The sequence below is a fragment of the Vanellus vanellus genome (genome assembly GCF_965231255.1).
Source record: "Vanellus vanellus genome assembly, chromosome: 16".
Taxonomy (NCBI): Eukaryota; Metazoa; Chordata; class Aves; order Charadriiformes; family Charadriidae; genus Vanellus; species Vanellus vanellus.
The window spans coordinates 2,669,491-2,696,051 of record NC_138921.1 but is presented as its reverse complement, the minus strand read 5'-3'; the positions used below and the strand labels follow the sequence as shown (position 1 = coordinate 2,696,051).

The 26,561-nt window shown below is 42.3% G+C and overlaps 1 protein-coding gene across 2 annotated transcripts; it reads left to right on the top strand.

Annotated features, from left to right (window-relative positions):
- On the top strand, positions 1 to 25,979 carry RNFT2 (ring finger protein, transmembrane 2; the record flags this gene model as incomplete). Of its 2 annotated transcripts, none has more annotated exons than XM_082491560.1 (9): positions 1 to 83; positions 2,646 to 3,124; positions 4,268 to 4,344; positions 5,887 to 5,987; positions 8,629 to 8,782; positions 18,149 to 18,298; positions 22,841 to 22,906; positions 23,945 to 24,046; positions 25,816 to 25,979. In XM_082491560.1, 9 exons carry the CDS (start codon positions 1 to 3, stop codon positions 25,972 to 25,974), a joined length of 1,371 nt encoding a protein of 456 aa, XP_082347686.1. In that variant the 3' UTR covers positions 25,975 to 25,979. The 2 variants fall into 2 exon arrangements, with proteins under 2 accessions (XP_082347686.1, XP_082347687.1); XM_082491561.1 differs by having other exon boundaries at positions 25,775 to 25,979.
- Between the last annotated feature and the right edge of the window lie 582 nt (positions 25,980 to 26,561).

The following is a 26,561-nucleotide window of genomic DNA, read 5'->3' as shown; positions in this document are numbered from 1 at the left end:
ATGTTGAGCGTGTTGTGTTTTAAGGTTTTGAGGAAAATGCAGAGACGGCACAGCAGCAACACTGACAACATTCCTCCTGAAAGGTAAATCTTTTTCCTTCTTTTTTCCTCTTTTTGTTTTAGAGCTCTAGAAGAGCGATCCATGGCACAGTCGTGTGGGGATCCTGTGCACTGTCAATCTGAAAGGATTGATCTGTATGAACAGAGGTTATTTATATTTCTGTTATGAAGGTGTTTAAAAAGTCTGCTGATCTGAAGCTCCCAACTACTATGACTTAGTATTTTATAAAGATTTTGGTTGATCTTCTACATCATCCCAGAATCTGTATCTAGCTTCATGTATGTGAATATTTAGAAGCAGAATACCTCTAATTCATTTCTGTAATTATAACATCAGCAAGGGAGGCTTGCCACAGTTGTTGTTCTGGTTCTAAATGTTCCCTTGTGCTTTCCCAGGGTTACAGCTTGACTTTTTTTTTTTTTCTCTAAAGAAGAAACTAATCTAATTACTCTAAGACAAAGATGGACCTAACGAATTTCATTGCTCTGGCTGAGCTGAGATTGTAAGTGAAAGATCATGATCACAAGCAGTCACTAAGTATTTCTTAGTGGTTTTGCAGGTAGAGGTGCAGCTTGATGTCATGACCACTCCTAGCATGGTACCATACTTAGTTTCAGGGGACAAGAAAGCCATCTCAGCTTTTTCTGCATGATGCTACCCAAGCCTCAGTGCGGTCTGTGGGTTTTATATCATTAGGCAAGCCTGGGGCTTGAGAGGCACGTAAGATGTTTTATGGGCCCTCTCATCTTCAGTGTAGAGCGCTCTGACTCTGTACAAAATTATAAGGCGCTTTAGGATCTGTTTGGTTAAAATATATTCAGAATAGGTGTCTATTATTGAGTGCAAAAGGTAAGCAGAGTAATGTCAATTGGCTTTTATAAATGCTTCTGGTTATTAACAGGGTGAATAAATATTGTCAGTAACATAGGCTGAAGGTTTTCTAACTGTAGAATGAAATACTGGTGCCACTGGTCTTCATTTCTGTTAACTTCAGCAGACTCGGAATTTCATTCTTGTTTATTTGTTTTTAAATATGTCCCTGATTAATTCCTTCCTGCTGAAAGCATAGTCATGTATCCTGGTAGTATTGTCCCAAACAATACTTGTGTTTTTATCTGTAACACTGGGTTCCACCCAGTTTGTTTGTTATGTTCCCAGACGTAAGTACTGTCACATTATGTCCCTGTCTTGTGTATACATCCCTGAATCGTAATGTTAGGTGTAAAATCCAAGATCTGGTTGATGAATATTTTGAACCAAAAAGAGATGTGCAATACCTTGTTGACTTGATTCCTTGCTGGAGCCTGTGGAGAGACATTGGGAATGGGGTGTAGCTATAAAAAGTCTTATTAGGAGTTTACTTAGTGGGAAGGTATGCCCAGAGGGGTTTGAAGCTCTCTCCAGAGTGTGATGAAAGGCAGTGCTCTGTGCCCTGTAAGATGCCTGGGGAGGCTTTTGAACCCATGGGAGAGAGAGGGTTAAGGGCCCTGTATGTGCCTGCATGTGCTATCTCAGCTTGTGACCACTATTTCTAAAGTTAGATATCTCCAAGGATTAAAATCAAGAGAGAACGAAGCTCTGCAACGTGCCTTATTTGTAGGCTTTGCCTCTTGCTGAGCTTTATTTATTCTTTACCCTTCTTTTGCAAGTTAGAGAGGTATTTGCTCTCTCCCAGGCCTTTACTGCCTAATGATTGTTCTACTTATTACCTGTGTTGTTCCCTGTCATCTAAACTTTCCATGTATTCATTTCAGTACCACAGTACTGGGTTCAGGTGAAGAAACTATTTTCTTTTGGTACTAGGATGAAGATATTTAAGACTTTCTTTTTGGAATCTGGCTATAATCCAACAAGTTCAGGAAAGAATCAGTGCCAGATCTAATTCTGTCCAGCACCCAGTAGTTTGTGCACATCCATGCCCAATTTGCCAAGAATTTAAAAATAAAACAATTTCTCTTGACCCATGAGCACATCCTTCATTTATAATATTTGTTATATCAGGGACACACGAGCAGCTCTCAACGCTTCTCTTCCCCGGTTGACTCTGTCTCTTGTTTGTTACTCATCAGTAGGCAAGTAGTGATCATCCCTAAATAAAGACAGAAGATTTTAGGGGTAGGTAATTTCTTTGAGTTAGGTTGATTAATTTGTTTGTATATAATGTGACCTGTCTTGGTTGTGCTGTGTAAAGTTACATGAGGTTTTGTATGTTTTTCTTTAAATACTAAAATCATTAAAGAAGGTGTTGAATTTGGTATCGGATGTGTTATTTCTTTGGTTCCTCCCAAAGTAAAGGGAGTGTTTGGGAACTCTCTTCCTTAGATGAAGGAACTGGTGCATTTTGATCCGTTCTTTAGAAGTACTCTGATCTTATATTAGGAGTCTCGTTACTGCAACTAGTTCTGCAACTGTGACTTTCCAACAGCAAATAGAGGGAAAAGCGTCTGTCATCTGGAGACCTACGTGTTCTGATAGTGTGTGAGGAACTCTTAAATGACTACAGACAGGATTGGGCTAAAAGTCTGAGTAGTTCTGTTGCTGTCATTTTTGTTTAATCACTTTTCTCTAATCTCCATCCACTGCAGAAACCGGAGCCAAACAGTCAGTTCTGAAACCAGCGTGGATGAAAGTGGAGTTTTTGAAAGTCTTAAGGCTGAAGCTTCCTCACCGCAACAGCTGTTCTCAGGCCTGGCAGGTATCCCGTCAGGCACTATCACAGCCACGCCATTCCAGTCAGGTTTGGTTCTGGGCTCTTCAGCAGGAGGTGGGGAAGTATTCATTCAGATGCCAGCCCCAAGGGAGGAAGGGACCAGTCGTGCAGAAGGAGCCCCATTTCACCACCGCCAGTCGTCCCATCATTTCCACCATGGCCATCACCGGGGTTCATCTCTACTGCACATGGCAGGAGGGGACCGCCATGGGCACGCGGAGGAAGGCAGTGACGAACAAGCTGGAACTCCAGCCCCAGCTCTTTCAGAGTTAAAAGCTGTGATCGGTTGGCTGCAGAAGGGACTTCCCTTCATCTTGATCCTCCTGGCTAAAGTTTGTTTCCAGCATAAGCTTGGTAAGCGTCTATCCTTTTTGGATTATAGGTGTATTAGAGGGTGGTTAGGAAGCTTTAGCATGCTGTGGTGTCTGATACATTTATCCCCATCAGAGTGTCTAGAGGTAGTCTAGCATGAAGGGGACATATTCAAATGCATGGGATAACACATTTGAGAAATTAATCCTACTCTCAGTCCAAGCTGTTTTCATCTGTGTCAGCCCGTCTGTTTCCTGTCCTGACCAGTGGGATATCAGTTCTGTACTTTTTCCTAATCTTTCCTCGACATTTCTGTAGGGGCTGAGGATGTTACCAAGGGTCTTCCTTCAGACCTCTCTCTAGGAGAGATGGGGAGAGTTTACATTAGTGATTAGCGAAGGCCTCTGTGTAGCATAGAAGGGCTCAGAGGGATGAGACACTTGTGTAGCTAAAAGCATGGTAGTTGTGAAGTCAAGCCAAAGAGCATCAGCAGTTACACATTGCAGTCCCGATCTTCAGAGTGGCCTAAAAATATGTCTATCCAGGTTTCTTTAATGGTACCTGAGATTTTCAGACCCTCAGTGGTCATGTAAAATCTATTAATCTAATCCTCCTCTTACTACAAAATTTTATGTGTGGCATGTCTGAGGATCCTTACTCATTCTGGGAGTAGTATGCTGAGATTATTATCCCAGGGAAGCCAATAATGCATGAGTTTAGCCCACTTACAGCTCTGCCAGTATTCCCCAAACCAGGTATTGATTCATGTCTGCAACATCTTGCTCTTTGGACCTGGTATCCTGTACAGTTTTGATAGCAGGCCCTGTCCTCCATGAGCTGCTGAACTACTATTGTAATACTGTCATGTAGCTTTCTGTTTGCACAACGCAGGCACAACTTGCAGCACTTCTTCTTCAGCACAGAACCTGACATTAGGACAGAGTGTTTGAATTGGGCTGGTGGCAAATGCTCACTGCAGTAGCTTCATTTTCATTTAGCTTGAATTTGAACTTTGTATGATCCCAGACTGCCCTGTTTTAGTTGCCTATATATTTTAATTTCCAGTGCATGCAACTTATCACCCAGTAATTTTTTTTCTAAGCTTGAGATGCTGACATCAAATGGCTTAGGACTGAATATCCTCCTGCTCAGCTGTATATACTTTGACAGTGCCTTTCCCTGCAGGGATTGCTGTGTGTATTGGTATGGCCAGCACATTCGCATATGCCAACTCAACACTCCGAGAACAGGTTGCGCTGAAGGTGAGTACAACATCTTGCTCCCAAGCAACATTGGTCTTTGTATACAAAACCATGTTTATGTTGAACCTTCTTTTGCAATGTGGGGATGAATGCCATTATATGGATACAGATCTGTCAGAATAAGAGTACCATGCTCTAATCCTCACTTCCTCTTCCTACTTCTCCTCATTGATGCTCTCCCACAGTTTCCATCCTGCTCTTTTTTGAAAGTGTGGCATAGTAAAATGAGAGGGAAAGTCAGGGAGATTGTAATCTGCTTCTGGTTCTGCCGCTGACTGGCAGTGCATCTTCAGGCACTTCTCTGTGCCTTAGTTTTCCATTATGTACAGCAGAGGTGCTGAAGCGTATTTCACTAGTTAAAGATGAGATTTAATTAGTTAGCATTTAGATTATGTTTTGAGATGTTCAGCTAAAGGATTTTGTAGATGTATTGCTTGTTAGTATCTTTATAATGCTCTATGGATAATATGCTTAGAATATAAAGAAACCGGCAGATCTTTTCAGGCCTTATGATTGTCAGTGTCAGCAGAATACTTCAACAGCACTGAAAGTACAAGACTAGAATTGCTTTTTTGTAAAAATTACATGGGTGGCACAAGTGTGTACTTATATCTACCAGCAGCAGTGGAATAAATGTGGTACAATGCTGAAGGAACAGATAAATTGCACAATCATGTAATAGATTGCTGTTGCCTTGCACTTTGCACCTCTGTCTTTCCAGCAACGTGCCCCTTAATCTGCGTGCTTTAAATCTCAACCTAGCATCTCTGGCTGTTGAAGAGCTGGTTTATTAACGAATCAGCTCACAAGAAAAATGCTGGGTTTTTTTTTTTGCCTCCCAGGAGTAAAATCTACTTTCCAAAATTACACTGGGCCAAGACCCAGGACAAGGTCTTCTGCCATCCAGCTTCTGCCTATAATGTTCTTTGTCTTTTGAAATGCAAAATTTCTACTTCTTTTGACCTTTAATTATTTCTTCAGTCAAAAATGCATGTTCTAGAACCTCCATGCATTCAGATAACATTCACATCTGCTGCATGTAGTGATGGCTTATGTTATATTTGATTTAGCTAAGCCTTCTTGTAAGTGACTTTCGATCTATTTATAAAACACCTTTTTCAGGAAAGGTCATTCCAGAGAGGTGGCAACTCAGAATTCTAGTACAATATATATAACTGACGGTTTTTAATCAGCTTGTCAAACTGCATTTTAAATACCAGGAAAATTTAGATATCCCGAGAAAGATCTCAACTTTGAAAACTGTGTTCTGCAAGTAAGGCTGTCAGTTTCACCAGTGTATTTTGATTAATTTCTCTAAAGTTACTTTATTTGTCAAGGTGAGGCAAGTAATTTCTGCTTGTGTTTATATGTCTTTACCTAGCAGCCTATTTCTGAGTCTCAGTCCATTGTAAATAAACTAATTACTGAACACTTAGTTGCATATTTGTGTCCCCTGGGTTAGTCTTGTATTTTTTCAGCAGTTGAAAGTTCAGTACAACCCTTGAGACTTTGAATTTATCTTTGCTTCTTTCTCTTGCTCAGGAGAAGAGATCAGTGTTGGTTGTCTTCTGGATCCTGGCCTTTCTCACTGGAAACACCTTGTACTTGCTTTATACATTCAGCTCTCAGCAGCTGTACAACAGGTGGGCAAAATTTACATTGTACATGCTGTAAGCAGGTGATAATTGCCAGAGAGGAGAAAAGGGAAGCCCACTTTTCCCCATGCTTTGGGAGGAAGTGTGCATACTTAAGGTATCTGCCGTCTTTGTTATGCCTCTTTAATGCCTTTCGATGGAGGAAAAGAATGTGTGCATTGCTTCCACCAGTGGACTATGCTCCTATCAATAGATGACATAACCAGGGTCTAAATGGGCCAGGGTGTGATGATAGACTACAGCGTTACTGCTTGAAACACGTACACTTGCCATTTTCTTATGTATCAAAGCAGGGTGGGTACTTTTTATAGTGGGACTTTTCTTTTGAATTTCCATTTTGACCGGTGTGGCTGAACATAAAGAGCAAGTGTTGGAAGCAGATAAGAAATTGACCCACTGATTTTCCTCTTCCTGTAATGTTTTCTTTTCTCTTCGGTCTATCAAACTTTGAGTCTATTACAGGAGATAAACTGGAGGTGAAATAGTAGTGTTTTACTTCAGTGTCCTCAGTGCTTGGAGACATTTGGATCTGAGGTAATTAAGGTAGCCTCCACTTTCAAATTCTGACTAAAGCGGTTCTCAAATACAGAAATTTGGTTCAGTACTATCCCTGCTTATGAGAAAGCAGAAATTAAATGACAGATATGCAGCAAAGATACGGAACTTAAGCAAGGGGATGTTAGTAGAAAATAGGAAGAAAAGCAATATCAAACACGGTTACTTGAGAAAGCAATTTTGATATTAGTAGCTAAAAACATATGAATTATCTTCCCAATGAAAATTTTGTTTGTCCCATTGAAGGGGACTTAGAACTTCAGACTGAAAATATGCGTGTAACATGCATCAGTTACGGCTAGGTAGCTTTTAGGTATGTTTTTTTCTGTCATTTATTTCATTGCTTCCCTGCTTCTTCCCACCAATACTGTCTATGCAGTGCAGGAGTCGAGGTCTGCCCACAACACCCATATCCTTTGGAATTGCCCCTAATGTATTTGGATCATTGGAACACTGTATGTAAATGCTTCTAGAATAGGGGAGAGATGAGAAGGCTTGTATGTGTGGGTCTGAATGAGAGATGGCAAGCCATGGGGTACTCTGTGTAGGGCCCACAAGGCCCTCCCACAAGGAGGGAACGGAAGAAAAGAAAAAGGTATGGCATAAACGTGTGAAAGCATTAAGATAAAATTTGTTTGCACCACAGGGAAACAGTGTGTCCCTAAGAAGAAGGTTGAGGTTAAAAGCATGAATGGGACTAGTTTAAAATAAACAGTAGATCATATAAAATAAAAGGGTTTCAACAAATTGAGGCCATCCTACACACTGTTCAGGGTGTGGTTTATTACTGGTGAACAAACTGGGCAATGGCTTCACTGAAAAGCCGTTCCTGCAAGTGTTGTAGTGGTGCCTGCTGTGTCATGCTTGGTATCTCTTGCTAGTGTATCTCTTGATTGCTGTGTGTGGACCCATGACTATTCATGAGGCAGGCCTGTGAAATTAGAAATAGCTGGTTCAGTTTTGTTTCTTTCTGGCTTATTTTTCATTTCCTGATTTATTTACTTTTTGCTTGTTTCTAGTGCATGAACAGTAGTAAAGTCTCTGATTCTGTTTCTGTTTTTAGGGTGTATTTTTACCTGTTGTGCTGTGCCAGTGTTGTGAGTATTTTAAATTCATGTTCAGGCTTTTCATTCTGGGTTGGTTATTTTACTTTTGCCTTTTTTTTTTTTTTTTGTTAAGTTCTTGCTTTCTACCATGAGGCTTTAGTAGGTAAATATCCTGAAGAGCAATCCTGTTTTTTCAGGCTGAGTAGGGTCCAGTCCTCATTGCTGCTCAGGTCAGGAACTCCTGCCCATTGCTACATGAAGTTATGCTGTCCTGGACTCCCCTTCTTTAAAGGGCCAATGTTCAGCACAGTCAATAACATTATGCAAGGGGCTCTACCTTTTTGGATCTTTGGTTCAGGTTAAGAGTTGCTAATTAACACAGCCCAGCTCTTGGTCTGCTTCAGACACTGGCAAGCCACTCTCAGAGCATGACATACCTGAGGTTCTGACCTTTCTGCCATGTTTAATACAGTACTTCCTTTATCACCTGTTTGTTTCACATGCATAAGTAGCTTTAGAGACTGCTGCCCTGCAGTAGTTCTACCTGTGGCAAACCAGCCACAGAGGAGCAAGATGTAGTGGTCTTGACTTGGCCATGACTTCCCCAAGGAATCATAACTACTGATGTCTTGGACTTCAAAGGATAAGCCTTTACAATCAGATCTGATTGAGCCAGCCTATGGACTAAAGGGCCTATCATGAGACCAAAGGCTCTTTTACAGTGTGGATTGCAGGTTATGGAGATTGCAGTCTTCCAAAATGGATTCTGTACATGTCTGGGTCCTCTTTTCTGGTAGTGGGCAAACCTGCTGACCTCAGTAGAAATGGGCAAGAACAAACAAAGTCAAGAGGCCCAGAGGAACCATGGGACTCATTTGCATGTCTCATTCCTGTTGCCCTTGAGAACTTCACTGAAGTTCAGTGGAATTTCCAGGCTTTCTCTGGCCAGCAGTGGATACAACTCGTAGCAAGAAGCTAAAGTGAGGTTCTCCTCATTGGTATTTGAGCCTTGTTGTCATGCCTTTCAGCCTTATATTTCTGAAACCTAACCTTGAGAGGCTGGACTTCTTTGACCTGATGTGGATTGTGGGGATCGCAGACTTTGTACTGAAGTACCTCACCATTGCATTGAAATGCCTAATTGTTGCTCTGCCTAAGATCATCCTAGCTGTCAAGTCAAAGGTAACAGTCGCTTTTCTTCTTGATATACGGATGTTTGTCTTTGATAATCTAATACCTTTATGAAGTGTTTGCAGCATGAAATGTGGTTGGAACTAAAAAAAAAAAAACTCTGATAAAAATTTGTCAGAAAGTCATCTGGATAGTGAGTTTTGGTTTTTGAGCAATCGCAGGCATGAGCAAGGGTTTGGTAATGCCAGCAAGTAGTCCAGAGAGAGAGGTAAGCATTGCTCAAGAAGGGATAGGTATTAACAGTGAGGTAACAGCTTTTCCAGCTGACTTTGTTCTAAGTCTTGTTTTCTGAGTAACCTCTGTAAATAGGTATTTCTGAAGCACAAATCTCATAATTTAATGGAAAGAAATTGCAAGTAGTCATCTCTTTGGATTTCCGCTTGGGTCACAGAAGTAATAGTATTAAATTGAAGCTACTGATGCCACAAAATACAGCACCTGTTCTAACCATGGATGAAAAAAATATTTTAACTAAATGGTTAACATACTTCAAACGTTTATAAAATCATATGTAGACTAGGCCTAACTACTGAAGCTTTCTCACTAGATTCTCTAAATACTTTTTCATGTTTTTTTACTCTTACGAATCTGTCATGCTGCTCCTTCCTCCACTTAGTGGTGTCTACATTTCAGTGGCAAATGCAGCAATGCGTATTATTGGCTTTTGGTAAAGAAACTTTCTGGCAGCTAACGGGATGAAAGGCACTATATAGATGCAAGATATTATCATTCACCGCTGAAAGTCTCAGGCAGGGCACTTAAGGGGATATCTAAACTGGGAATAGTTTTGCTTACAAATGACATGGGTGGCAGGGGAGTTGAGCAGTTTGTTCCTGCACAGCAGGGCTATTCGAGATGTTATTAATTTATTTCTGGCAATTGTCCAGCTCTTTTTTTTTTTTTTCCTTCTTCTATTATTATTATTTTATTTTGGGAGATTAATGTGCTAGGTCAGAGCATAATCCAGCCTGGGGAGGGAAGGAAAAGTGATGTGAATAGTCTTCCCAAGATAAATTGCAGTGTTGGAAAAGGTTCACAGCCTTTGCTTGCTTGTCTGAGAGCTATCCCAAGTACTCATTAATCCTTGTCGGGAGAGAAGAAAGAGAAGGGGTCTTTATTTGCAGCTACAGTGGGAGGCTGGTAAGATCACATCTGTCAAGGGCCTATAATGACTCAGAGCACAGATGCTTCATTTTTAATACCTTTTTCTGGATAGCAATATTTCTCACTTTTTTTAAGTCCCTTTTTGTCTTAGGATGTTGTTGATGGTCTCACTGTCCCTTGACATCTGAGACTGCTGTTACCTACCACTATGGATCTGGATTTATTTTTATCCCCCTCTCTACACTGCATCCATTAAGCCAACCAAGGATGAGATCTGGTGTTACAAATTAAGCAAGATCAAACCGAGATGGGAGAGCTCCAAGAGAAGCCCAGGATGCCATAGAAATTGTAATTGGTAACCACATAGCTGAGCTCTTTCTCTGAGCCTGATGACCTAGCTTACTTCTACAGGCCAGCTCAATGCTACACGTCTTATTTTTCAGATGAGTTGGTTTTTTTTTTTAAATGTAAGCTTTTTCTGATAGGCACATTAGCCAAATTCTTATCAAGTTACTTGCTGTCTTAATACTTGCCAGAAACAAGGTTATTCTCTTCCTCCCCATATGCTTGTAGTAGGGTTTCTGCTTGAAGCCTAGCTTGTAGTTTATGAACTTCTAGATGACTGTCGCTTAATGGCAGAGAGTAGCAAGATGCTGCAGAAATACAAATGAAACTCACAGAGTAGAGCTAGAAGATTTATTCAAGATATATGTACTGAGAATTATTCTGCCAAGATAACTAATCAGAACAGCAGCCTCTACTCCCCATAATACAGGGCCTGAAGTGGAGATTGCTACGCTGTCAGCAATAGAGTTCAGCACAGCTGTGAATGGGATATAGGTATTTAATCTTGAGCTTCCTTGCAGTACCTTCTTGCTAGCAGTCAGTAATAGATGATAAAACTTGCCCATGGATGGCATATCAGGGACTTTGATCAGTCCACATTCAACCTCTGAGCAGGCTCTTCAGATTTTCCTCATTTTGGGAGTTCAAAGGCACTTCCAAAGCTAGCCTGGCTTTTCATGCTGCTCCTTGAGATTCTAGTCTTCTCTGAATACGATGTGTTTTTCACTGATGCTTGCATAGCCTTTCTAGTAAGAGGCATCTCCTCTGAATGTCCTTCTTTTAAGTTTCTTACCTCTCCATATCCATTGTGATTGGAGCAAAAGCAGATTCTTTTCTTTTACACATCAAAGTCTTCATATCTCCCCTCAGTCTTCACTGTAGACTGAACACCACCAGTTTTCTGAGTCTTTTCTCAGAGATCGTTCATTCCAAATCTTATTGTCTTCTGGACTGTCTTCAGTCCCCCGTTTCCCAGACAATTTCTCACCTGTCAAGATGTCTTTGGATTATAATCCTTTCCAGTGCATTTACAGTCTTTCCCAGTTTAGTATCAACTGGGCATTTGATAAGACTACTCTGTCCCAACAAGATCATTAATGAAAATAGAGATTAGTACTAAACTCTGCTTATCTCAGATGCATCTTTTCATTTTGACAGTGAATACATTAAAAATTTGGGCTAGAGCACTCTGTTCTCCCAGTCTAAAGTACCTGGGTCTTGTATTCCTAGTATGGCCCCATCACAGGAAGGGGAACATTTGGTTTAATGTGACATCAAGGACCATCTTGGATTTATGGCATCAGTTTATGCTTTAACTGAGAAAAAGCAAACTAAAATTAAAAGGCAGAATGAGAGGTTTGTTTTTGCAATCAGAATACAGAGAGCAGTAAACATGATAACGAGTGCTTGAAGTGTGAAGCATGAAAACTGCTATATTTTCAGGATACAACTAGCCAGAGTTCTCAAAGCTTGAATACCTCAGAAATGGAGCATCTCTGCAATCAACCCCTCCAAAGAATGAGGGAAGATTGAAAACTTGATTTGAAAATTCTCCCAGACTTTCCTAGGTTCCAAACCAGCCTGGAAAACAGAGGTACCAAGAGAGGCTGTGAGACTACAATCAGGCTGGAAAGAAGGAAAAGAAGAGCTTGCAAATAGGGAAGAAAAGCGAAAAATGGAAGGAGACCTCAACATTGGAGTCCAGTCTTACACTTTTGCAGTCAGTGAGAGAAGGAGCATACCTGTGGCTAAAGATGACTCTTCCTCCCCCATGAGCTGCGATCAGCACATCAAGCTGAGTACAAGTTTTAATAGCAGCTGGGCTCATCATTTCTTTGCAAGGGGGGCTTGGCTCCCACCCTGCATGCTGAAGGCTCTCCATTAAAAGAGGCAAATCAGATCATTTGGTTCCATATAAAATGAATTAAAGTAAATTAAACTGCAGGAGCCATGTGGCCTGCAGAAGCCTCCATTGTTGTGCACACATAAATGGCAGCTTTTCATTTTCACTGCTAAGGAATGACAGCTTGAGAGGGGTGGAATTAAAAATAAGGAAATAAATAATAAAAAGACACAGTTGCCAAAGATTTCTTCTAGGAAATCCCAGGTGCCTGCAAGTCTCCCATCCCCTCCTCATGCTGTTGTCAGCAATCTAAGCTGATATACTCGAGAATGGAGTGAAGCATAAGGGGAGGAGAGGGAAAGAAAACCAAATCAAAAGGACTGTAAGAAACTGGTATCCCAGGTTCTTTATATGTATATCTCCCTATCTGTATAGGGGAGCAGGATACCAAGGACACTTTTTCCAACGGTCTTAAGGGCTGGTATATAAGCAAGGCCCTAAGCAAGAATTTTCTTTACATGCTCAGTACATATGTGCAGCCAAGTTGCAAGGGGCTGCATTTCCAGAAGATTGAAAATTCAAAAGGAAAACACTAACTTTTGTTTGTTGAAAACATAGTATGAAATTACCATTGAATAAATACTTGTCAGTTTTGTTTGGAAGCTTGGTCTAGACATTGCAAGTGTTCTTTTTTTGTGGCAAGTCTGGCATTACTCATGTGAAGTTTTTTCTTCATGCTCTTCCAGTGGTGTCAGGGCAAGTGTACAAATACTGGTCCAAAGTAGCACCACAGACTCCTTGCTGCCTCTTTGAAAATATTTGGACCCTTCCTCCATTACATGACTAGTTGCGCAAATGACTGGCATATACACAAGTTTTATGCTCCTTGAGCAACAAGTTCTTCTTGTGCTAGGCATTCATGTAGAACAACCCATGACACAGAACAAGGTCCATCCTGCGTCAGGGGAAAGAGCGCAAGCTGAAGCAGTTTACTGTTGGCAAAGCAAAGCACTTTCTCTAGGCTACAGCCTCTTCCAGAAGGCTAACATTAGGAGACATGTCGGAAGTTGTGTTAATTGTGAAAAATTGTACAAAAGAAAGACTAACTAAAGTATAGGACTGGGTACTGAGGAACTGGACTTTTTTTTCAGTCCCTCTCCCTAACACACTTTGAAAGTCAATGCTACTAAATTTAAAGGAATCATTGCTCTTAGGTGCCTTCCAGGTTTACCTTCCCAGTTTAAGATAGCTGAGTTGTGACTTTCAGAAGTGCTGTGCACTAGCTAAAAATCTCGTTTTCCTCTCTAGTCTTATCTTGGAATTACTCCTCGTTAGTCTTGCATGGATTTTCACCAGCATCCCGTGTGCCACAATCCTGTTTACTGCTCCTACCCAATACTTTCTTATATTGGCAATATGACCTGAAATCTCAGCAGAGCCTGCTCTCCTCTGATCCAAATTGCCAGCAGGTCTCAAAAGTTTTTTCTAGCATCTTCCTGTTTCAGAATATGTCCTAATGCTGCTGGCAGCAGAACAAGTGAGACTTGGAACTTCCCTTGAGTGCTAATCACAACTTACAGTTGCCTCATTGCAACTTCTCTCACATCCCATTTTAATTCTGCTGTGTAAAACCTTAGCGTGCCTTTGTTTCCTTCTGTGGAGGCACACATGCACACTTATCCAAAGCCTTATGTCAAAAGACACTACAAAGTCAATGCTCGGTTAGGCTACATGGGAATTAGCATTGTGTCTGCAATTGTAATTCGCCCCCTTTGGTGTGTATATATTGTGATTCAATTTTTAATTGTGTGATTCCATGTTATTTTTCTGTAAGACCTCTACCATCCATCACCAGAGTATACTGCGCCCCACAGATGAAATCAGGTGAGATATCAAGAGAGGTTGTTGTAGAAACTGGAAGGAGTATAGAGAACAAAGAGACCATTGGAAGAAGAATGTTCTACAAGTTAAAGTTGAATGCTACACCAGAGAATTAAATTCCATCCTTTTCTTTGCCAAATAATTCCTATGTGATTCTAGAAAAGCCATGTACAGCTACAAACTGAAGTCAGTGGTTTAATTTTATAGATCATGTTACCATTAAAAGTTAAGTGCTTTATAAAAATTCTAATCTCAGACATCTCAGCTTGGACACCAAAACAACTTACCTTAACCTTAGTCTCTCTGGGTCTCAAGTTTTCATTTGGAAACTACAGAGAATAGCTGTCCCTTATGGCAGCCAGCAATGTGAAAATAAGCTGTGGGGGTTTTGGTTTTTGTGTTGCCTTTTTTTTTTTTTTTAATCTTTTGCTGTAGTGATGATGTCATAAAAAGGCTGAAGAAGTTTTAGTAATTTTCTACTCTGAGCAGAGCTCCAATAGCATGAAGTGATAGGATGCAGATCTGCCATCACGTAGTAAAAGTATAACAAGATACTAAAGTTACATGCTTAATGAGTACCACTCACCTTCTGTGGAAAAATAGTATGTGTTCACATCATTACAGAGTCTGTAATACTGCAGGTACAGAAGGAAGACTGTAATTGAATGAGAATCCTGAATTCTGCTCTTCCAAAAGTGCTTGATTTAAAGTATTAAAAATGATCTTTCTATGTGGTGAGGCAGGTAGAGGAAAAATGGAGGGTTATACATGAGTCATTGACTTCACTTTTAACAAAGCATTCTGGAAAAAAAAAAAAAAAAAAAAGAAAAACAAATCAGAATTTCCCCATGTGGTATCACAAGGCTCATGAGCAGAGTTGCTATAATTAGATCCACAGCACAGTCCTTTGCCACTTGTGTTAATGAAGTGTTTGATAACAGGAGTAGTAGGCTGCCAGCTTTTACAGTAACTGACCCTACAGAGGAAGCAGGGTAGGCAGTGTGCTCCTTTCCTTTTAGTCAGACTTAACTCAAACCTGTTGCAAGGGCTTAAAGAGAGCACAGACTCTTTTCTGGTATCTGACTCTACCCTACCCAGGAGCTATAATTTCAGGTGTTATCCAATTTAATCTAATCTCTGCAGTCCAGAAAGGTGATATACTTGCTCTGGAGGGCTGGCTCCTGCACAGTCCAGTCATGCATTGGGGCTGGCTCACAGGTTCACAAAAAATAGCTTTCACTGATCTTAGAGAGCTGTTCAATCTCTATGGAGTGCATTCAAGAGAAGATTCCCAGATTTACATGGATTTTTTTTTTTTATGAAATAGCAAAAGCCACCTAACAGAGGCAGGCCTTGCCTTATTTCAAGCTGTTGTTCCAAGTCAGATGCACAGGAGAAATAATTGTATTTGTGCTCAATATAAGATACAGTTCTTCCTAATCTTGATGAGAAATAGCTGAAGTTTTCAGACAAAATACAGCTTGAGACAAAGATTTGGTTTTGACAACTTCAACCTAGATAGCCAAGATATAACAAAGCTGAAAAGCAGAGGACAAAGGTATATTGAGTGCACTAACAAATGATGGGTGCCACCTGCAAGAAGTTACTGCTATCAGAAGGCTAAATTTTGCTGCTGAAATTATAGGAAACACCCCTTGTTTTCTAAGCTTCTGGCTCAGAAGGAAGACTCCACTTCCGCTGCAGCCCTTTGTAGAATTAAGTCTGATTTTTCTAGGCACTTTTCCTAGTTTAAAAAAAGGGCTGGTGTGTTGCACTGAGGTACTTGACAAACCTTACATTTCTGTAAGCATTTACTGTAACACTAGTTCTCTTATAAATGATGCTTAGGTGTCCTTGTATTGCTTCCCTCCTCCTAGCTGTAATCACTCTTAAGTTTATCAACAGGCCTCTCTTAAATGGTCAAGTGGGTGGTGTTAATGGGCAGAATGGAGAGATGCATCCATTTAAAACAACTTCAGTCTTGTGAAGATGTTAACAAGTATCTAGCTGCTAAGAAATCCTGATACCCTGCAGTTACCATTGAAAACTGAAGATTTGCATTAAAGGCATTATAAAAGCTCTGTAAAGGGTAGAGATTTCTTGGTTAGAAAATTGAAATTTGTCACTTGCTGCATGTTCATTTTAGAGCCACAGTCTGCCACTCCCAATTCCACAGCCTCTCTGGACCTCTAGGGCTGCCTGTAACCATCTTTCCTTATGTCTTGCTGTGGGCTCTAGTGTTTTTAGCACCTCAAAAACTTCTGTTGTAGAAGAATGTCAGCTTTGATGCCCCAAATGCTGAATCCAGAAGTTCCATCTGATGCAATGAGAAAGTAAGCAGTGACCTGTCCCAGCCTGCCAGGGAAGCAAGGCTAAATAAAAAGAAGACTGTGAGCTGGGTGGGAGGAACAAGTCAGAGAGAGCAAACAGTTTGCTGCCTTTAGCTTGCTGGTAGCTTTCATCAGAGCTGGCTGAGGAGGGGGAGGCGGAGAACTGCCTGTGTGAAGGGAAGGAAGTGACAGCGTAGTCATTAGCAGACTGGGACCCTCTGTCACAGGGGCTCCTGAAATAAACGATGATTGTATTGAAGCATGAGGCTGGATAGAGACCTCTGTGCTAATTTAATAAATTGCTTGCATTTAGGACCCCAGATTGTTGCTGTTACATTTTTGCTATGTGATGCCACCTGGGATCAACAAGGAGGAGGGGATGGGGGAGAGGAAGAAAGCAGCCCAGGTCTGTTAGCAACTGCTGGTGTGACCTCACTCTTTGTCCCAGGGGGGATATGAGATCATGAGAATGCCAGAGCTCTCTGAAGGATTCGATTTGTTCGCTACAGCAGGATGGCCTGCCGAGTGATCTCATCTCTGAGACCCTGGGGAAGGGCACTAGCTGCTGCTAGTCTCATGGACTGCAGAGGACTTAATCCTCACTCCAAATCTCACCAATTAACGATTGACCTGTGATGACATCACCAATGACAAAGCTAACTGGGACAGCACAGCAAAATTCCAGGGGAATTTCCCCTTCTCCATGATCTTATCCAATAAAAGAATTTTGACATGTCAAAAACAAATCTTTCAGTCCAGATAATGTCATTGCAGATTAAGCATCTTTCTGGGCTCACAGCTTGCCCTGACCTACTGCCCTGTCACCAGTTGTCCCTTTTAAACAGTGTGGGACAGAACATAAACAAGTCCTCATTAAGACTGGGGAGGGGGGGGGAACGGACAACTAAATTAGATAGCATTACTTAGCCATGTTCTCAGCTCTAGTCTTAGATGCTTTAAAATAGAAATCACATGGTAAGAAAAATCCATTTCAGTTGTTGCACATCACAGTTGTAGTAAGCCAGGAGGGAGTTTGTGTTACCTTGCAGGTGTCCTTCAAGGAAGGAAAGCTCCCTTAATTGGAGTAAACACCAGAATGGCAAAGACGGCTTTGGTGAGGGTTTACAAAGGATGTTGCCCATTCTTTGAGTGTCTTTTGAGAGAGAAGTATTTCAACCAGCATGCTTATCCTCTCCTCCCCTTTTCTTCCTTGAGGTCCTCTGGAAGATTTAGTATCTGAATTTAAAATGCCTTGAGGGGCATTTTTTCTAGAGCCAGTCTTTTTATCTGTGTACTGTGCAAGATCCAACACACCTGAGTGGAAGGATGCTGGCAAATAGGTAATTAGTTTGATTCTTTAGGATAATCTAGGAAGTTGTCAGGAAGACTGATGTCACCCTACGTTTAAATCCTTGTACCGTCAGAAGGGGGTATAGGGTCAGAGAGACTTTCATTCCTTTTCTCATTATTAATAGTATCTACAATTTAAGTCATAGTCATCCCTGTAACTTTTAACCTCTGCTGCTAGCGTTCTGTAGCATTGCACAGATGTGCAATAAGGTGTATATCCATAACCTGCTCTAAAAGTTTAAGATTCAAAAGCATAGAGTAGCTGGATAAATGACAGAGTAAGAGGAACACTAAGAAACAATGAAGTGATATTTATCCTTTCTAGGCACTGAGTTGAATGGCTGCAAAGCAAGCTCCAACCCACAAATACTGGTCTTTGCCCATTTAACAGAGTGCATACACAGGCAGCAAACACAAGTCCTATAAGCTTCAAGCCCTGTAACTGTTAAGTGCTCTTCTTTTGACTTCCTGATAGTAATCACGTATCACTTGTTTATGTTACAGGGAAAGTTTTATCTTGTTATTGAGGAGCTGAGCCAACTGTTCCGATCCCTTGTCCCCATCCAGCTATGGTATAAATACATCATGGGAGATGATCCATCCAGCAGCTACTTCCTAGGTGGGATCCTCATCATCCTGTATAGCCTCTGCAAGGTGAGTACCACCTCATTAATAATCTCTATAGCAGCTCTAGCAAGAGCAGAGAAAGAAGCACAGCTGAGGGGAACAAGTATACCTTCTGATTGTTGCTATCACTTCCCAGGAAGGAAAGCTGCAGCAGATGGGGACACCATGTGCTTTAGTTGCCAAAAGCATTTTGCTTCACCAGTATGTGGGCATTGGTGAGCTAGAAGAAGATCTGTGACTGCTCGTGTAGTGTTGCATCAGGCTGATGAAGTCATTGCTGCTTTTAATACCTTTCTGAAAAGGCTAGAGGAGAACAGGAGTGGAGTCTTGGGGAACCAATACTGGAAGAAAGGTTAGCTGTCTCCAGACTTTTAAATGCAACAATGAAAGGAAGGTTGCAGACAGTTACACATTTCTCTAAGCCTTCCTGTGTCTTTCAAGGCAGGGTAGGTATTCTGTCACTCACAGTACTGAATGCAGCAGGGAGAGAGAGGGTCATCCCAGTCCTGCCCAGATAAAGCAGGCACACTGTGAATATGTGTGACTTATTTAGAAGAGTCCCAAGTTTGCCTAGGGACAGAGCAGTAGCTGAAGCAAACAACCATACACCTGTGTTATCTATTCTCTGAGAAAGGCCAAGTGAGTCAAGCTTGCTGCAGCCCCGATGCTTGACTCTACCTGGGAGAAAGGGGGTATGGTTTTATAGGAGCAGACTGAAAAACAGAGAAGAGAGGCTATATCTGAGCTGAAAACAACTCAAAGGGGCTAATGGATTTTTGACCAATATAAAATCATACTGTAGCTCTTTTGCAAGATATGGCTGCAGTTGCAGCTACATGTTGTATAGAAATGAGGCAGTGCAACCCCTGCTGCCCAGGAATTTACAATTTTTGTAGGCAAGATAGGCAGAGAAGGTCATGGGAAGTGAAGTGACTTGGTCACAGCAGGTCTGCAATCAAGCCAGAAACAGAGCAAACAGTGCCAGAATAGTAGGCACATGAGACCAGTGTAGTTCCCTGCACACCCATCCATTCTCTCAGCTGTGTGTTTCTTGCTCTTTCCTCTCCCACAGCACAAAGTATTCTTGTCCCTTCCAAAGATGTCATTGTCTGGATCCCCTCTAGACAACAGTAGCCAACCTCCCCATGCTGTTCTAGCTTGTGACAGATCACAACATCTGTCCTTGTAATTAAGTGATCTTTCTGGTACCCCTTTTTTGCAAAAGTTACTCAACACTGGAGAAGGGATGCTTACCTGCAGTTCTGCATGCTCTTTCTTATATCTGGAGAAGTCATCATAGCATGAAGAAGCAGTGGGGGCCATCTGCTCCTTGGAGAAAGGGGTGCCAAGCACAAAAACACAGCTGGTGTGGCAAGGGCCTCCCCAGCCAGGGCCCAGCCCCACAGCCCCCAAACAAGGCAAGCAGGGCAGGCTTGGAGGTGATACCCAGGTTCAAAGAGTCAGGATCTTCAGGTGGTGAGGCAGGTCCAAGATAAAGCCAGAATATCAATCCACAGGTCAGGATCAGGTCTGGTGAAGGCAGCTAGGGTCAGACACAGTCCAACACTTGCAGGACATAGCCATAGTGATGAGGCAGGCTCAAGGTCAGGGTAGGAAGTCACTCCATGTGCTGAGGTGTCCAGATCCATGGGAATCTATAGCTAGGCACTAGCATGACTATGGCTGAGCTAGAAACCAGCACTCACACAGCACAGCTCAAAGATGAACTGATGCCTCCAGGGCTGAGCTTAAATAGAGCTCCTGGGCCTATGGGCAGGGATTGTGAGTGGAGACTCCAGGTGAGGCTCGTCAGGGCCATGAAGGCCTATTAATGCACTCAGGGCACTGACACATAGGTGCAAGCAGTTCTTTATGGGCTAGCTTGATCTTTCTCTACTATGAAGCCTTTATAGGTGGTGTTGTGATAATCTAGATTGGAAAAGCAACCTCATTTTGAAGATTGTTGCTGATCTGTTATTTAGAAGCTCCATGAGGAGAGAAGGACAGCTATTTACTGGCGTTGACTATAACAGAGGACCACAACTGTGGAGCACACTTGTGTGAAAGTGCCTTGGCTACAGCCTATGCCGTTAGCATGCATGTTTCTTCCTTTAATTCATCTGGTTTATCAGAGGTGTAAATGGATGGACAGGCCAGCGGAAGGGTGGTGGGTCCAGGAACATGTCCCAGGTCATTGTGTGGCAACTACTTAGTACCACAGATGTGCCCGCATTAGGATTAGATCTCTGCACACTAGAGACTTTGCTTGGAAGTGAAAGAAAAGTGGAAGCTCACTCTTCCAATACAGATCATGAAATACTAGGTGCGTGCATCCCATTTGCAATCACAAGAGTTGCAGGTCTAATTCCTTGCCTAAGACACTGAAAATATACCCAAAGGAGTCCACATTAGCAAAGCCACAAACCACATTAGAAAAACCACAGAAGCCAATTTGGCACTCAGACCTTCTGTGCTCCTGGCAAATATCCAGGGCTCAGCTAGGGCTGCATCCCCTTTCCCTACACAAAGGGTAGGTTCGACTTTCCGAAGGTTGCGTATAGTGCAGCTGATGGGAGCTGTCTTGGTGTCTCTGTCTGGACTGTGTAAACATGAACCTCTTATTTTGGCAAGAAATCCCACATGTTCATTAGTAAGGGCATCCAGGTCTTTTTTTTTCCTTGTCTTGAACAGAAGCACTCACTGGCTGAGAACCCAATTGTTGCAATCCTATTGCTAGAAAGCTGACTGATGCAACATAGACTTCAGTGCGTGGTGTGATAAATGGATGTTAAATGGACTAGTGAAATACGCATCTTTTGGGGGTATAGGAAACTCCAGAGGAAAAAAAAACCTGAAGGGGGGAAATTAACTGGGAGGAGACATCAGAGCCAGAGCAAAGGTGTTAAAAGTCACACTATAAGCAAAGCAACTAGAAAAAGATGTGAATTGGACTGTGGGAAAGAGCTGATCCCTGTCCTTATTAGAAGATAAAAAGTCTGTAGTAGTCGGCAGCCTCAAGTGCTAGTTGCTGACTGGAAGCATTACTGGAAGGACCCTGGGAGCCTTTTTACGTGCTGACTGGAAGCATTATTGGTGCCTTCATTTGATTCCACGTCTATTGCATGATGATCTCATTGGCATTCCCTGCAGTGAGCCCACTCAATCATGCTAACCAAAACAAAAACAAAACAAAACAAAAAAAAGCCAGCTCCAGGCATTCTGGTGCCTTTGTACTGCTAGTCCACTGCAGCTCTGCATACTCTGCATCACATCTTCCCCTGCCCTCCTAGCCGCTTCTCACTCACACAGGTTAGAAACGGAGAGGTCCCGTTATGTCACCTGGCCCTTCTTCCAGCTAATGCAGGGATGTTCTTTGCACAATCATTTCTTCATATCTTGTCTAGTTCATAGTGGTGTTTTCCCTGTGTTCTGCCAGCAGATAGGGAAGATGAAGCTGGTATACCAGATTAGGTTTTCAAGCTCTTTTCCCTTATATTTGTAGTACTGCGTCTTCACTTTAAGAGTGTCTCCTCTCTTGCTCAGCCCCTTGAAATTTGTAGGCAGTTTATCATCTTTTCCCCCCACTTTTGTACTGCTCAGCCAAACTGTAAATATTTATGTCTTTTAGTCTCTTTTCAGAAATCATTTTCTGCAGGCTCATTTTCTGCCCTTCTCTGAACTGCTTTTAGTCTTTAACGAGAAGCCCAGAATGAGCGCTGCTCTCCAGATGCAGTTACATCATGTTTGCTGGGCAATGGAGGGAGGGGGGAAGAAAAGGACCTGGTGTTGCCCCTGCTGTTGGCCTTCTTTGGGAGTCTGCAAAGTACCAAGGTGCTGGAAACTCACTCCTTTCTTGGCATTTTACGTTTCTCACTCTTTAGGTGGATGGGAGCAACTCAGCCTCAGTCCTTCTTATTCCTCAGGCCATTCTCTTCTTGGTAGCATTTGATCACTGCACTCCGCTAAATCCCTCTCTGCAGCAGGACAGGAAATTCCCACTCCTTCTTTCTTAGTATCATCTAGGCCTTGAAGTGTCAAGCTGTGTGGCAGAGCCACGAAGCCCTGGGAATCCCCCTTTTCCCCACAGGCTGAGGAAAGCAGTTTTCTGCCTCTTCCATGTGAAAAGACTGCCCTTCCTTCCTCATGCTCAAACTAGCTGCAGTGTTCTCTAACCTCACTTCTGGGCTTTTCAGGTACTCAGTTCTCAGAGTGGGAGTTTTAGCCTTTTCCTACCTAGTGGGGCTGGGCAATTTACCCTACCACAATCTCCTAATGTCTGCTTCTCTTTCTGTCCTGTAAAGTCCCTCTGATTTGCAGTCTACTGTTACCAGAGCTTTTTGGGCTACCCTTCTGCACCATCAATTCACATTTATTACACATTTCATGATCACTATGACATCTTTTTTGGCACCATTGTTACTTAGGATTTTTGTTCCTTCCAAGTATCCATTTGGAGACACTGTACCACATGTTTCCTCGGTTTCTGGACTGTACACACATGCGCATACACACACACATACACACACACATTTTGTGAAACATATCTGAAATGGAATGTCTTTATTGCAGTCTTTTGACATCTGTGGTCGTGTGGGAAGCGTCCGGAAGGCACTGAAGGTCCTGTGCACCCCACAGGTAAGTAGTCATACACATTAGACCGGGTTTGTAGGTTACTTGTTACTCTTGAATGATGGAGTTGAAATTTGCTCAGTGTCTCAGGTTCATAGAATAAAACAATTTGTTGTCCCATGGCTGGATAAGCTGGTATCTCTTGTAAGGGATGTTAGGAACCTTTTCTCCTATCTGCCGTGTCCCAGCTATGGTAAGAGATTGGTGCTGGTCTGGCCTTGTTTTGTCTGATTGAAAGCCCTGTGTAATACGGATTAATCCATTGAGGCCAAAACTGCAAGAAGCTGACAAAACACTGTAGTGCAGAGTATGAGAAAGACTTTAAATAGAGGTATGTTGTGCCTGCTGTGCAGTGGCATTAAAAGAGATCCTGCAGTACACAGAAATTATCCCAGGCATAGCATTATACAGTACTGGTATTTAGATCTGTTGCAGTAAAATACTGTGACTTATATTTTAAAATGGTAAAATCAAAGACTGTAGAGGAAAGGAACATAACATCATAGAAGTTTGTTAGAGCTTGCCTTGCTTATTCTGTGGGCTTGGGCTGGTCATTTTTCCTCAGCGTGTTTCCTTTTCCACTATGACTGTTACAACAGGAGAAGCAACATTTACCTTCCACATATTTAAAAAGAAAAGTGGAAAGCCTGTGGGTGCTGCTGCTGTTATTCTTTCTTCTATTGTCTAACTTGCTAATAATAATACCTCCCACTAACTAAACACCTCTGCAAATGATGCTGAATTAATCCTTTCAGCTCCCTGTTGAGCTCATTAAATTTCATTATCATTGCTCCACAAGTGGAGGCACTAAAAGATGGAGTCAGCTCGAGGGGAAAACAAAACAGAACACAGAGCTCCAGACTCCCTGTGTACTGTGTGCCCAAATCTCCCATCCCCATACACAGTGACATAACACCAATGTCTTTCCCAGGACATGCAGGGAGTCTGGGTGTGAAAAACAGTGTCTGTGTGTATGCTTAGCCCCAAACCAGATTATCGTCAAACCATTTGACACTGAGATTTTTTTCCACCTCTCCCTAACAGACCTATGGAGTTCGTGCTACCAGCCAGCAGTGCAGTGAGGCAGGTGACATCTGTGCCATTTGCCAAGCAGAATTCAGGGAACCTTTGATCCTTATGTGCCAGGTAAGACCCCAAGCTTCCCACGTCAGGTTCCCCTCTTGCCATTCATTTGGTTAACTTCTGCAGCTGGAGAGAGACACAGTTAGCCTAGGTACTTCTAAATTAATTTGTTGGGTCCTAGTGGATATTTATTGCCCTCTTCCAGATAGCCAGTGATTCATGATAGCTGAGCCACTCTTTAGGGGCTGATCATGGCTATTGAGATGGAAAAGACCAGCCTTGTAGTCCAGGGACTGCCAGTTGGCACTCCAGACCTTGGATCTAGAATGCAAGACATTTTTATCTGACCCTTGGGGAGACTGGCTAGTCAATAGGCCAACTGAATTACGAGCAAGTGCTATGAGAGGGGCAGAGATCCAGAATGAGCCTGATAGGGTACATGAAGACTGGTGCAGCACCATGTAATCATGGCCTGGCCTCTGAACACCAGGCTGGGAATAAAAGTAGTTCTGCATATAGAAGTTGGTCACTGCTGCCAGTAACTGGGAATTGTTTTGTTTCTCATTTTGTAAACACTGGTAAAACCTAGAGCTTAAGAATGGCATGCTCCGAGTAATGCAGTAGTCCTAATCTAGTGCTAGTAAACCCCTTCAAACACACCACACTGCCGTAGATTCTGTTAACGCAGCAGAGGTCAGCCGAAGGCGTTGCCTTGTGGCAAGACAGGTGATGCTTTCCCAAGATTTTCTCTTCAGTTGCTTGTAACTCAGTCAAGCTTTGTCTGTTGGGGTTGAAATTCTACATCCTGGAGGCCGTCTCTGGCTGATGTGTGACTGCATGCAGGAAAACCTTAGGGAGAATGATTCAGCCATTTCTGGGAATGGAATCGGTGGGATATATGCTCTCTTGTGATATCAAAATAAAGCTCAAGAGCCTTTTTCTGAAGATCTTTAACATTGTCATGCTTTGTAACAGGGTTATCAAATTAAAGCAAGTAGGTCACCTGTGCATCAAAAACGTCTCTTACTATTCCCGTGAACATCTGTGCAGATGTTATCAAGCTGTAAGCCCCGGAGAACCTATCTTTGTATGTGCTTATCAGAGTTAAGATTTTGATGAGTAATATTTCTGCTGACTCCACATGTGTTGAGGAGGTCTCAGCTCCTTATGGCTTGTCATACTCCCTTCTTGCCCTATTCCTGCTCTTCCAGTCTGGGGCTAGATGGGGTTGTGTGCTGGACAGCCGTCCCTCCTGATCTCCGTTTGTACCCAAGGCGGGCTGAAGGAACAGTCCTGTTGTGGCTCAGTGTAGAAATGAGAGGAGAAGATAAGGGGTGAAAACTGACATTTATAGAGAAGGGGAAACTGTGAAGCTACTGACCAGGACTGGATGATGTGAGCAGAAAAAAGCAAGTGCAGTAAGGAGTAGGGGGAAGAAAGGAGGTTGTCTGAGCTACATAAAGACTTGTTAAATAACCCAGGGAATTGTGGATGGAAACAGGGTAGAGAAAACCCTCTCGACTACTTTGTTAGCCCAAGTGTCATAGGCCTTTTTAAGGTTTCTTTCTATTGCTATATTAAGAAAAAGAGTAATATATCATTAGCTTTGGCAAACGGAGGTACTAGTAATGCTGGGATTTTTCATACCATGTGAGCACTGCTGATAAGCTGCACTGTCCACCTGAACTTGAATCGTTACTTGCTCCCATGGCTTTACCATTGAGTGTGCACATATAGCGACTAGGCTGGACCTCCTGCCCTCATCATGATGACGCCCTTTTGTCTCCACAGCATGTGTTTTGTGAAGAATGCCTCTGCCTCTGGTTTGACAGGGAGAAGACCTGTCCTCTTTGTCGTTCTGTCACAGTAGAAACCCTGCGTTGCTGGAAAGATGGCACCACCTCTGCTCATTTCCAGGTGTATTAAAACCAAAACATACTGACAAACAGAATAACATGTGCGGAGAGAAGAAAAAGTGGAAAATCTGCTGATCCCATGCCCCTATTTAGTTGCCTGTGGATTTGTTGTCTTAGCCTTTCTTCCAGCTCTGTTTCTCCAGGAGCCGACAGAGCAGCAATTGTTACTAGCCAGAATCTTTATCCTCAGAGGCAAGAAAGATGTGTTTTATGTTATGGCAAACTCCATGGCTAAGCTATGGCCAAGATGTTTTCGTGAACATACATGGTTATGAACTGCCTGGGATGTTTCCTTTTTTCCTGTCCTTTTAGTGTAGATAAATATTGTGTGTGTGCAGAAAGCGTACTGTGAATTGCATGTGTATAACCTGGTGTACTGGAAAAAAGCTGTCCCCCTCTGGCTCAGACCACTGGTGAAATTTTTCACATTAAATGTGAATCCTAGCTTCCCAAAACCTGTAATTTCATAGAATTACGCTGTTGCTGTTGTATTACCTTTGAGAACTCTTGCAAAACAGTGCTTCAGAACCATGTGCCAAAGTTCACTTGGGACTGGAGAAACATCATTTCCCAGCAGCCATGGTTTTGCAATTGATTCCACAGGTTGTTTCCACGTGTTGTCTTCTTAATAAAATCTCAAGGAACTTGGGAAAGACCATGCT